Genomic DNA, 13,237 nt, shown 5'->3' on the forward strand with positions numbered 1-13,237 from the left:
TCCTTTGATCCCTCATCCCTCCCTTCTCCCATTCCTCTCTAAAACCCTAGAGCTAGTGGTACATCGCCAGCTCTTTGCTTTCCTGTCAACACATTCTCTGCTTGACCCCCTCCAATCTGGTATTTGCCCGGCACACTCCACTGAAACTGCTCTTCTCTCCATCGCTACCTCTCTACTCTCTGCCCATGCCGCCTCCATCTTCTCTGTCCAAATTCTCTTTGACCTCTCAGCAGCCTTTGACACAGTCGACCACTCTATTCTCCTGTCCTCCCTCGTTGACCTGGGACTCTCCGGCACTGCTCTTGCCTGGTTCTCCTCCTACTTAGCTGATCGCATGTATCGGGTGTCCTGTCATGGCTCACCCTCTGCCTCTTGCTCTCTTTTGACCGGTGTCCCCCAGGGCTCAGTCCTGGGACCACTCCTGTTTTCTTTCTTCACCTGCTCCCTAGGTCCCCTCACCTCCTCCCATGGCTTCTCATATCATTTCTATGCTGAAGATGCCCAGATCTTTCTCTCTTTTCTCCCCTCTGACTCCGACATTCCTTCATGTATCTTTACCTGCCTCTCAGCCATCTCCTCCCGGATGCACTCGCATCATCTTAAACTCAACCTCTCCAAATCAGACCTCCTTTTCTTCCCCCCTCTTCCTCCCCCACTGCTGATCTCTCTATCTCTGTTCCTTTTGAATCCACCACCCTCTCTCCCTCCTCATCCACCAAGAACCTCGATATCACCCTCGACCCATCCCTCTCCTAATCTCAGCACACGTCTACTCTGGCACGCTTCTTACTCAGCAACATATGCAGAATTCGCCCCTTCCTCACCGACTGCTTCACGCTGCTCCTAGTTCAGGCCCTGGTACTGTCCCGTCTTGACTACTGCAACTCCCCCCCTGGCTGGCCTCCTGTCTCTGCTATCCGTCTGCTCCAGCTCATCCAAAACTCTGCTGCTCTCCTTGTCTTTTCCCTTCCTCATTTCTCCCATGCTACACCTCTGCTCCGCTCTCTGCATTGGATCCCTATGCATAAAATTCAAAACTTTATTACTTGCCTATCGCTGTCTTGACCTTTCTGCACCCTCCTATCTCCAGACTGTCATTTCTCCCTACACCCCCTCTCGTCCCCTCTGCTCCTCCACCACCGGCAGATTAGCTTATTTGCTACTGATTTTATTGTACTTTATAAGTGCTCTTATCTGTAATATGATATTCTGTAATGTGATATTTTCTAATGTGTTACTTTGTATTGTGATATTTTGTAACAATCGCCCTTTATAATGGTGTTTGCTAAGAAATAAATAAATAAATAAATAAATAAATAGATAAATAAATAATAATAATAATAATAATAATAATAATAATAATAATAATAATAATAATAATAATATTTCATAGAAGGAGAACACTGCAATGAAAGTGCACATTTTGAATAAACATAGCTGAGTACTAGCTGTAGTGGATCCTGTACCACACATATCACTGCTGAGAAATATATTTCTGCTAAGAAATATATCACACTTGCACAGTCCTAGTTACATTTACCCACCAGATGTGGCTGGCAGCAAAGTAAACTGATTTCCACACTGCCTGTTTTAAGAAAAAATAAACTTTTCAGCCTGTTTCGTGTCTGTGGTGCTAGGAGTCTGCTCCCATGAATGTATGATTCTACTACCTTGTTTTACTTTCCATTAGTTCACTGCCAGCTGCTGAATTGAATCCGGACAGAATATTCTGTCTGCATGTTTAGGAATTGCTGTGAAGGTACCACCGGACTACCTTGTGTGGTTATCACACTTTATGAACTTGATTGCTCGGTGTTATTTTATAATGTTTGAAACCTAGCATATTAATAACTATTTCAAGGAGATTATTCTTCTATTTCATTCTGCATTTCTGTATAAACATAATTTACCATGATGGAGTATTAGGTTTTCTACAGTGCGCTTAACTGAAATTCAGTTGAAATCTAATCTAAAGTACTGTGACATTTTAAAGGTTTCTTTGCAGTGTTATGTTTTATAAAGGCTATTTTAAAATTACATAAACATATGGATGGGCAGGAGTGGTGGTGAAGTTGTGGGGTTTGTGACCTTTAAGAAAAATCCTACCACTGTTACTTTGAAGGACCTCAAGGAGAAAACAGGGACTTCTAATGAAAACCTTAAAGTTCTTCCTCTTTTTCCCCCCCAGTAAACACCCCTCACTTCCTGCATATAAAGGGCGTGGAGGTCAATGCTGGGCAAACAGCTACTTTCCAGTGTTCAGCTAACGGACAGCCCAAAGACAGCTACAGGCTCTGGTTACAGGTAACACGCTTGACTATTGCTATGGCAAAACTATTGACAAAATTAGTTAATTTGGCCTTAGCTGTATATACAGTATTATTATTAAAAAAAAAAAAAAAAAAAAAAACCCAAGAAGGATACAGGATATAAACATTCCAAAGGTACATCACGCACAAGTACAATATCTACCATATTAATATTTTGTTCTTGTAATAAATTAAAGAAATGCAACCAAGTACTGTTCTGATTGCAGATTACGTTATCTGTATTTATTGAGACAGAGTTCTGGTTCACTTAATTAGACCTTACGCAGGAAAACTAATGGTAAGTTCAGTGGACTGAGCCTTAGCTTCATCTAATAAGCAAACTGTCAAAACTGATCAGCATACACAGGTGGTTAAAAAAGGTCATTGGTGGGATAGTTTGTCATTTTAGCAAACACGTCCTCATGAGCTGCTGCAGTACAACACACACATTAACTTACCATAAATCCCTTGACGACACTAACGAAGAAATATTTACAATTAAGAAATGTTTCCCATCTGCCTACTTTCTCATATTGTAGCTGTGGGCAATGCAGGTTATACTCAGAGGTGGAAGACACACTTAAACAGTTGTTCCTTTTGTTATGATCTTACTGTACTACGGTATAGCAAATTAATCAAAATAAAAACACACAAATTCCAGACACTTCCAGATACACATAAGATTCTTTGTAAATCATCTGTCATCGTCTGCAGGAATGACAAAAAAAAAAGTAACAACTGATATTTATCTTGGTTCGTCAAAGTGTCAGCGGCATATTCATCTGAATACATGAGCATGCAATATGTTGATATACTGCTTTGTATTGCTTTGAAAAAAAATAATTTCTTGACAGTGGAAATTAACTTTTTTTTTTATAAATGTCAGCCTTTGATTTTAGATAAAGTGGTTTTAAGAAACAGGTGGTTAGCTGCATTACTGTCACTTCTTCACATTCAGAGGCTTCCTTAAACTGCGTTGTCTAAAAACAACACTGTAAAGGAGTTGAAAATGGATGTGGGTCAGTATTTGAACAGCAATAAAAAACAACTTAGGATTCAGCCTGGCTGTGTTTGTAAGATGATACAAAGAAATACAGGAACTTAATGCATTCATTAATGAGTTGAAATCCTCTTAACACTGGTCCCTAATGAGCCCCATCTTTTTTTATTAAATCAGTTTCTGAAGACTGCTGAACTGATTTTTCATACTCTGTTATTTTATAGGGAATTGCTGGGCAGGAAGCTCCAATGAAGGACATCAAGCCATTGAACACACGTCGTTTCCTAGCTACATTTAATGTAGTGAACACAACTAAGCAAGACACAGGGAGCTATCGCTGTTTAATTCACTCACAAAAAGGAGTTGGATTGTCGAATTATGCTGAACTGGTTGTAAGACGTAAGTGATCAGGATTTATTTCCATCTGAAACCACAAAATATCCACATTGTATAAGAGCTGCCTCGATAAAGCCATACATATAAAGGTTTCCAAAGGTAGAACTAATTCTTAAAAGCAAACTTAGGCAAGCCTTTCCTAGTTGGAAGTTCACCTGAAAAGTGAAGGGTTGTGCCTTTTGACTTGCATTTTAGATTACTTCACGTTTAAACATCTTAAAGCCTGTTGTATTTTGTATAAATCATAGTCATTTTTAAGTTCCTTCCAAATGTAATGTCCTGTACAACATTATTCTTATTATATATTTTTTTGATTGATCAATTTTTTCGGTCTGCAAGATTACAGTTTAATACCTTTTTTGTAGCATAGAATTATGATTTAATCAAGTAACCAGAAACAGTTACAACATTTGCAGAGGGTGCATTGACTGATGGAACGGTCCAATGTTATAATCCAATTTGTTTTTATTTATTGTAATTTATTTCTTAGCAGATTTATTTAATGGTGTGTTCATAATTATGGTAATGTCAATGGCCTGTGATGCTGTTTTCATTAGGCTGCCTGCAGGACAAAGAGTGTGACCTCAACCTTTCATTGAAAATAACATGTGCATAAATCTGTCACACAACCTTCATTTTATTGCTGTTTTGGTTAATATTTGACATGCATGAAACAGCGAGGGGTAATAAACATTTTATACACACAACTCATAGATAGGCAAAACAATAGTTCATTCTCTTTGTGCCTTTTGAGGTAGGGTTATGGTGACACAAGCTGCATCCCTCATGTTATCAGTCTTCTGCATTGCATGCTAATTGTATCCTCCTTCCTCTGCCTAAAAAAAACATAAAAAAACATTTTTTTTTAAATTGTGTATGCATGTACTTATTGTACATTTATGTGCACACAAAACCAATCCAATTGGGATGAAACTTGGTTGGACTTTCTTTAGCATACATTATTGAGAGTAACATAATCTGAAGAGACTGCAACCTCAATCCAGCATGTAATACAAACTAATGTACACCCACCTTAGTAAGCAAGTGTTATTTTATAGTACAGTCCTGACAGACAACCCAAGATGAACTACTTACAGCACAGCAGTCCTTCACGTCCCGTTTTTTCCAGCAGAGTTCAGTGCCAGCACAGCAGGGGACAAGGGCTGTCTGTGTACCTTGTTGTCAGCTTGGATGGTGAAAACTTAAACTCAGAGGACCTTTGCCAGTCACTCTAAGCGCTATCCGAAAGCTGGCTGAAGATATCTTCTTGTAGGGGGTTTAGGTGTTTTGTTTTTTTATTCAATTGTAATTTTACTCATTCCTGTGCAATTATATATATTAAAAAAAACCAAAAACCTGCTTACTATCTATGAGCAGATTTAGTTTTGGTTTCTCTTACAGAGAAATTACAAACAAGCAGGTAAATTACAGTGAGAAAAAAATAAATAACCGAGTAGGATATATTTTAGTTTTAACAGAAATCAAACCCATATTCAGAGGTAATACTTTGTTAAGAAAAACAACTGCATACCGTTCACTCTCCTCTTCTTGTCCCGCCCCATAGCAACCAATACACACTCCTGATTCGCTGGTATAGTACTCCCCTGACCTCCCAACTCCCACCTAATAGGTTCCTGTTACCTGTCAGTAAATGTACAGTAATCAAGACCTCAAAACACACAAGAGTAAAGTGCTGCAGATCGGAGCCTCTCATGGCGCCGTTTCTAAAATGCCTTAAATCATTGAATAAAATGTTGCAGCGTTTGTAAAGCATAGTATTATTAATAAAGGCCGCCCTCGTATAATCGCTGTCCTCGTTTAAGGGCCTCAGTCATTTTGATCAATTTAAAATAAACACTGCAGCGCCAAATTGAAGTAATACGGTGTGTGTATGTGTGTATATATATATATATCCTATAATTGTAGGTGATGCAAAACATTTGGCCATAGCTGCAGATCAACCTCACTCGGGTTCGTTGCCCCTTTAAAAATACGACCCAGGACACTCAAATGGATTTTTTTCAGCGCGGTTGCGCTATTTTTTTAATAAACACAAACGTAACACAAAGCACACAAAATAAACACCTAGCTCTTCTGAGCATTAACTACACACGCAGGAACCTAACTATCACAGGACGGCTAAGCCGTTTCCCTGTTCCATCAAAACTTAACCACACGGGTTTGCACTGTACCTTTCTCTCGGGACTGCCAGGAAGCAGAGCACTCCTTTCTGCCTCCTTCCATTCAGCAGCCTCGAGCAGACTGCGTGCTCTCCTTTTAAACCCCGCACCTGGGCCTAATTTCCAATAACGCCCAGGTGCGGATGATAATTAATAATAAAACAATTAAACAATTAAACAAAACAATAAAGCAACACAACTCAAAACAGTGCATTTCTATAGCAGGGAGGTTTTAACCCCCTCCCTGCTGTTTCTCATAACCCGCTACTTTACACATCCCCCCCCTTGTCTTTACAAGACACAGGCCACGAGACGGCCACCTCCTCCCCTAAAACATAACCACCCACCCTCAAGTCCATAAATGTCCTTTCTTGCCCTCTTCCACGGGCAGGCTTGAGGGTGGATCGGTCCACATCCCGGCTCAGCCAGGTAAGGACCGCGCACCGGCGACAAGGGGACCCAACGGATCGACAGGGGCGACCGGAGCGTAGACCGTGGCACTGGAGGATGCAGCAGTGGGCAGAGATCTTCCCCTGGGAACCGGCGCAGTGATGTCCGATCACCCAGGGGAAGCGAAGCAGCGAACAGGGGGAGCGACAGCGACGTCTGGCAGCAGTCCAGCGACGTCTGGGTGCTCGGGAAGAGCGGAGCAGGGAACCAGGGGAAAAGCTGTGGCCAGTGCTGCAAACTCCTGGGCTCTAGGTCCAGCGCAGGAAGGTCCGGGAAGACCGGCCGGGTGTCCTGGAGCAAGGGGTGAGGGACTGGACGCAGCGGTGCCGGACTGGACCGTAGGGGCGGTGGTCGGGGCTGTGGTGGAGGTATACTTTTCACCTCCCCCCTGGGCTCCGGAAGCGGCGGCTCCTCCCCTCTGGGCTCCGGAAGCGGCGGCTCCTCCCCTCTGGGCTCCGGAAGCGGCGGCTCCTCCCCTCTGGGCTCCGGAAGCGGCGGCTCCTCCCCTCTGGGCTCCGGAAGCGGCGGCTCCTCCCCTCTGGGCTCCGGAAGCGGCGGCTCCTCCCCTCTGGGCTCCGGAAGCGGCGGCTCCTCCCCTCTGGGCTCCGGAAGCGGCGGCTCCTCCCCTCTGGGCTCTGGCAGCGGCGGCTCCTCCCCCTCTGGCTCGGGAGGCTGCGGAGCTCCGCTAGCCTGCTCCCATTCTTGGAGCAGCAGCTCCAATTCTGTTGGCTCCCTTTTCTTTAATGGAGCCAACCCCATCTCTCTCTCCCATCTCTCCAGCTGCTCTCTCTGAGCAACAGCATTCCTGGTGATTTGCTCTATCATTTGTAGCAAATCCATTTTCTGGGTCTTAGGGGCGCCCACACTTTCTGCCACCAAATGTAAAAGGATCAACCTCACTCGGGTTCGTTGCCCCTTTAAAAATACGACCCAGGACACTCAAATTGATTTTTTTCAGCGCGGTTGCGCTATTTTTTTAATAAACACAAACGTAACACAAAGCACACAAAATAAACACCTAGCTCTTCTGAGCATTAACTACACACGCAGGAACCTAACTATCACAGGACGGCTAAGCCGTTTCCCTGTTCCATCAAAACTTAACCACACGGGTTTGCACTGTACCTTTCTCTCGGGACTGCCAGGAAGCAGAGCACTCCTTTCTGCCTCCTTCCATTCAGCAGTCTCGAGCAGACTGCGTGCTCTCCTTTTAAACCCCGCACCTGGGCCTAATTTCCAATAACGCCCAGGTGCGGATGATAATTAATAATAAAACAATTAAACAATTAAACAAAACAATAAAGCAACACAACTCAAAACAGTGCATTTCTATAGCAGGGAGGTTTTAACCCCCTCCCTGCTGTTTCTCATAACCCGCTACTTTACACTGCATACAGTCAGACCTTATGAGGCTTCCAGGCAACTGCCAGCAGGTTATAACATACAACAATCAGACTAAAAACAGTAGCTAAAAAATGAACTTTTAAACTTCTCCTGCTACTTGTTTTAGCAAGACTTAAAGAAAATGTGTAAAAAAAATAAATAAATTTGTAAATGTAGCAGAAGTACAATCAATATGCCTATACGGTACAGGGACTTTTATTGCCACAGTGTTAGATGAAACACATTTCTTTCTCGCCACATTGTTATATTATGTGCCCTCGGCTACAACAAGAAAATATAGTATTGATCAGTGCTTTTGAAGAAACAAATGCTATTCACAGAACAAGTAACAAAGATGACACAAGATTGAATAGACCCATTGACTTGTCAAGCCATCTGATACAGCTTTACAAGCTCTCTTTTCAGTCTGTCAGGTAACTAGATTGAAATGTCACTTTATCTCTAGTTAATCCTGGGCCGGGGATAAAACCTGCCAGATTGACCAATTATTGTGACATTTTGTCATTTTGTTTAGCATGAGGTTTCTAATCAGCCTCTGAAACTGATTAGAGCAGCCAATTAGTTGTTACTGTACACTGCATGTCTTTGGATGAATATGTACTGTATGTTACGTCAAGTTTTGCAAAGATGAGTCTGAGAAGTTCAGACGGATGAACTAGTTCATAGGAGGTGAAGTTTGATTTTATACTTTGGAAGCTGGGATTAGAGAGGAGTTTGGGGGCCTTTAAAGAAGGGCATAAGAGGGCAGCCATCTGTATACGAAATAACTGAGATTTGTGGGCCCTTGCTTCAGCCACAGCTTCTTAGGAGATGTGTTAACTTGAAAAGGCCTTCTCGGGGCGTTGCGTTTAAAGGTATTAGTGGGCTATATTTGTTCTTTTAGTTTAATTATTATACCAGTGATATGTACTTCTGCAGTACACAGGGTTCCCCACAGTGAGGGCACATACACACATTTCAGATCTTCATTCACACAGTATCAAGAGTGTACGATACAAAACAATACTTTAAAAATAAATAATATATTAAGTGTCTAAGGTGGCGGGGACAGTGGAAAGTGATATGAAAAAGTTATTTCATTTCCCAGTCTGGGTACATATTCATAAAGAATCAGTGCACAAACATTACAGTCCTTTACATTTACTCGCTTTGTATTGCTTTATGAATATACGCATTTGTTCTTTACCAACGTAGATGTCCATTTGTCTGTATAAACAAATAGAACACAAAATATGGATTTTTAAATATGTTTTAACACGTAGGCCTTTTGTATTTGAGAATCAAGATTTTGAAGTACAAGGACAGTTTTTTTTTTTTTAATGGAGTGCTTCTCTCAACTGCAAAGAGAAGACAGACAGATAGCTTTGATGGAGGGGATGCTTGAGATGCGCAGGTCCTTGATTCAGCTCCATTGTTGACTGCTGGAAGTACAGCAGACTTGGTTGGCACAAACTGGAGGAGAGCCTGCAGCAGTGTCTGTCCCAGTGGGAGCCGTGTTCAGGGTGGCATTAGGGACGTTTCCAAAGGACTGAAAGCCAACCACAGAGTATATATAGTTTTTATTAATACATGTCTATCTTGCATTATTGATATGAAAAAGAGGAAAAGCAAGGTTAAGAAGAGAGAACAGCACAATTAACATATGTGAACACATTTATTAATGTTTTCTTGGTTAAGATATAGCTCTTAGCTAGCATCGTTCATCTCCACTCATTCATTATCTCATGGTGCAGAACCCAGAGAATCATAATACAGAAGCTCATTCATTCTTCCATGGAACCGTACGGAACTTATTAAAATCACTTCTGCATGGAAATGACCCTTGTACTGCTGCTAACTTGCCTGTGCCAGAAAGCCTTTTGTAACAATACTGCTGGAATAAGATGCATCTGTTGTACTAGTTAATTAACAATGTGCATGTATGATGCCGTAAATGACTCACTGTTGTCCATGTTGTTTATTTGTCCTATTTGTATTTATAACATACAGTTGGACATATGTTTACCTATTGTTTTTTTTTAAATTATTGAACAATAAAGTTAATGTATTACATGCTACTACTGAATTATTTGTTTGTTATAAAATGAAAACATAATTGAAATCCTCTCTGATTTTCCAACCAACAATAATATTTTGTGTCTGGCAGCTTATTGACATCATATAATAAACCACTGTAAAATTGCAACAAAATTACATGTCTCTGTAGGATCAATACACCAATAAATTAAAAAAAAAAAAAAAAAAAAACCAGAACTATGAGATTTACCAGTTTATGGACAGATGTTATATACAGAATATAAACTTGCATCAAAACCCTGTCCATTGATCATCAGGTAACTGTATACAAGTGTTCAATCACAGCATTAGGGATGATTTATAAATCTAGTGATAGAAAAAAAAAACAGTTAACAATTGCATTCCAACAGAATAAGTATGAAAAAAACAGCATATTTTTTATTTGAATAAATACCCTTAAGTAGGCACAATCATGTTCATTTGTGGAATTAAGTGAAACTGAAACAGAGGACTTTTTCTTTAAATATTTAGTGTAACCGTTCAGCAATCAGTCATGAAAAATAGAGAACAGACTTTGGGGTGAGAAGTAATACATTAAAGTCTATATTTAATTGTTGTAAGTCTGAAATCTAATCAGTGTAACTTGTAACCTCTATAAATCTACGTAAACTCCTAAGTGTACATTGTGAATAGCACCCTGGCCTGCTAACTAATTAACTGTACAGGCAACTGTCTACAAATGCTGTTTGGCACCTGGATTTACTATTAGCGTAAAGCCAGATAAACTGTTCACTGTAGATCATTACTGCAAAATTTGACTGCTTTACAGTTGTTTGTATTCCAGTACTAGTGAACAAACAACATGTGAAGGTTAGCTAAAATGCATGGCTGTGCATTGGATTCTATCTTAATTCTTCCCAGTATGCTTTCAGAAAAAAAAAGATACTACAAGAGTTCCTGCTTTTTTGTTTTACAGAGCCACCCGTTCCAATTGCCCCACCTCAGCTCACAGCCGTCGGGGCAACGTACCTGTGGATCCAGCTCAATGCAAACTCCATCAACGGAGATGGCCCGATCACACAGAGGGAAGTGGAGTATCGCACCTTGTCTGGGAGCCTGATCGACAACCAGCCGGTAGACAAGAGTACACATAAAATCGGACACCTGGATCCAGATACGGAATATGAAATTAGCGTTCTTCTTACACGACCTCTGGAAGGAGGCACCGGAGCCCCAGGACCTGCTCTTAGAGCCAGGACAAAATGTGCCGGTGAGTTTCATCGTACAAAGATCATTAGTTAAATAACATGGTTATAAAAAGAGTTCTGGAAATAGTTTTATATATTTGTCTGAATGCTATAATCATGCAATAGTGAATAATTTTGCTTTGACCTGACCCTTGGTATTCACTAAAGCAGACAGGGAAGGCTCTGATATATAGTACTTTGCAAAAGTTTTAGGCTGGTGTGAAAAAATGCTGTAAAGTAAGAATGCTTTCAAAAATAGACATGTTAATAGATTATATTTATCAATTAACTAAATGCAAAGTGAGTGAACAGAAGAAAAATCTAAATCAAATCCATATTTGGTGTGACCACCCTTTTGCCTTCAAAACAGCATCAATTCTTCTAGGAACACTTGCACAAAGTCAGGGATTTTGTAGGCATATAGTCAGGTGTATGATTAAACAATTATACCAAACAGGTGCTAATGATCATCAATTCAATATGTAGGTTGAAACACAATCATTAACTGAAACAGAAACAGCTGTGTAGGAGGAATAAAACTGGGTGAGGAACAGCCAAACTCAGCTAACAAGGTGAGGTTGCTGAAGACAGTTTACTGTCAAAAGTCATACACCATGGCAAGACTGAGCACAGCAACAAGACACAAGGTAGTTATACTGCATCAGCAAGGTCTCTCCCAGGCAGAAATTTCAAGGCAGACAGGGGTTTCCAGATGTTCTGTCCAAGCTCTTTTGAAGAAGCACAAAGAAACGGGCAACGTTGAGGACCGTAGACGCAGTGGTCGGCCAAGGAAACTTACTGCAGCAGATGAAAGACACATCATGCTTACTTCCCTTCGCAATCGGAAGATGTCCAGCAGTGCCATCAGCTCAGAATTGGCAGAAAACAGTGGGACCCTGGTACACCCATCTACTGTCCGGAGAAGTCTGGTCAGAAGTGGCCTTCATGGAAGACTTGTGGCCAAAAAGCCATACCTCCGACGTGGAAACAAGGCCAAGCAACTCAACTATGCACGAAAACACAGGAACTGGGGTGCAGAAAAATGGCAGCAGGTGCTCTGGACTGATGAGTCAAAATTTGAAATATTTGGCTGTAGCAGAAGGCAGTTTGTTCGCCGAAGGGCTGGAGAGCGGTACACAAATGAGTGTCTGCAGGCAACAGTGAAGCATGGTGGAGGTTCCTTGCAAGTTTGGGGCTGCATTTCTGCAAATGGAGTTGGGGATTTGGTCAGAATTAATGGTCTCCTCAATGCTGAGAAGTACAGGCAGATACTTATCCATCATGCAATACCATCAGGGAGGCATCTGATTGGCCCCAAATTTATTCTGCAGCATGACAACGACCCCAAACATCAGCGAAAGTCATTAAGAACTATCTTCAGCGTAAAGAAGAACAAGGAGTCCTGGAAGTGATGGTATGGCCCCCACAGAGCCCTGATCTCAACATCATCGAGTCTGTCTGGGATTACATGAAGAGAGAGAAGCAACTGAGGCTGCCTAAATCCACAGAAGAACTGTGGTTAGTTCTCCAAGATGTTTGGGCCAACCTACCTGCCGAGTTCCTTCAAAAACTGTGTGCAAGTGTACCTAGAAGAATTGATGCTGTTTTGAAGGCAAAGGGTGGTCACACCAAATATTGATTTGATGTAGATTTTTCTTCTGTTCACTCACTTTGCATTTTGTTAATTGATAAATATAAACTATTAACATGTCTATTTTTGAAAGCATTCTTACTTTACAGCATTTTTTCACACCTGCCTAAAACTTTTGCACAGTACTGTATATCGTATGCAAACAATAGCACCTCAAACTGCTTAGTTCCTCTTATTTTACCATAACTGGGTGGTGGTAGTTGGAAACCAGTTTATACCCAGACATGAGTTGTAAAATGACAGAATTCAGTTTGGTCAGATCTTGTGGACAGAATTAATTCCTACTGAAACAATATTAAAGAAATATATGATCACTTGCCTTATTTGAATATTATAAAATAAGTTGGTTTAAAAAGAATAGGGCTGCTGTAGCATATTAATATGTTCCATTTTTATCAAATAAGATTCAAACAGCATTGCAATTATTACATTTCTGGTGTGGTTGCTTTCATGTGGAGAGAGTTTGCACTTGAGGACTACAGTCAACAAGCATACAATTATCACAGCAATTAAACAGGTGCAATGTATCTTCTTTTAAAGGACTGCTGTTTATAATTGTAAGGAATGGCATTGAGGACAGTACC

At 41.0% G+C, this 13,237-nt stretch overlaps 1 protein-coding gene across 10 annotated transcripts in view; it reads left to right on the forward strand.

Annotated features, from left to right (window-relative positions):
- Window positions 1-13,237, forward strand: part of LOC117400192 (receptor-type tyrosine-protein phosphatase mu-like) — a 290,059-nt gene that overhangs the window by 130,495 nt on the left and 146,327 nt on the right. For all 10 annotated transcript variants that reach the window (XM_033999725.3, XM_033999727.3, XM_059022031.1 and 7 more), the window contains exons 5-7: window positions 2,189-2,304; window positions 3,534-3,708; window positions 10,732-11,025. In XM_033999725.3, coding sequence (XP_033855616.3) covers window positions 2,189-2,304; window positions 3,534-3,708; window positions 10,732-11,025 — 585 coding nt within the window. The remainder of the gene's footprint in view (window positions 1-2,188; window positions 2,305-3,533; window positions 3,709-10,731; window positions 11,026-13,237) is intronic.

The sequence above is a fragment of the Acipenser ruthenus genome, chromosome 4 (genome assembly GCF_902713425.1).
Source record: "Acipenser ruthenus chromosome 4, fAciRut3.2 maternal haplotype, whole genome shotgun sequence".
Classification (NCBI taxonomy): domain Eukaryota; kingdom Metazoa; phylum Chordata; class Actinopteri; order Acipenseriformes; family Acipenseridae; genus Acipenser; species Acipenser ruthenus.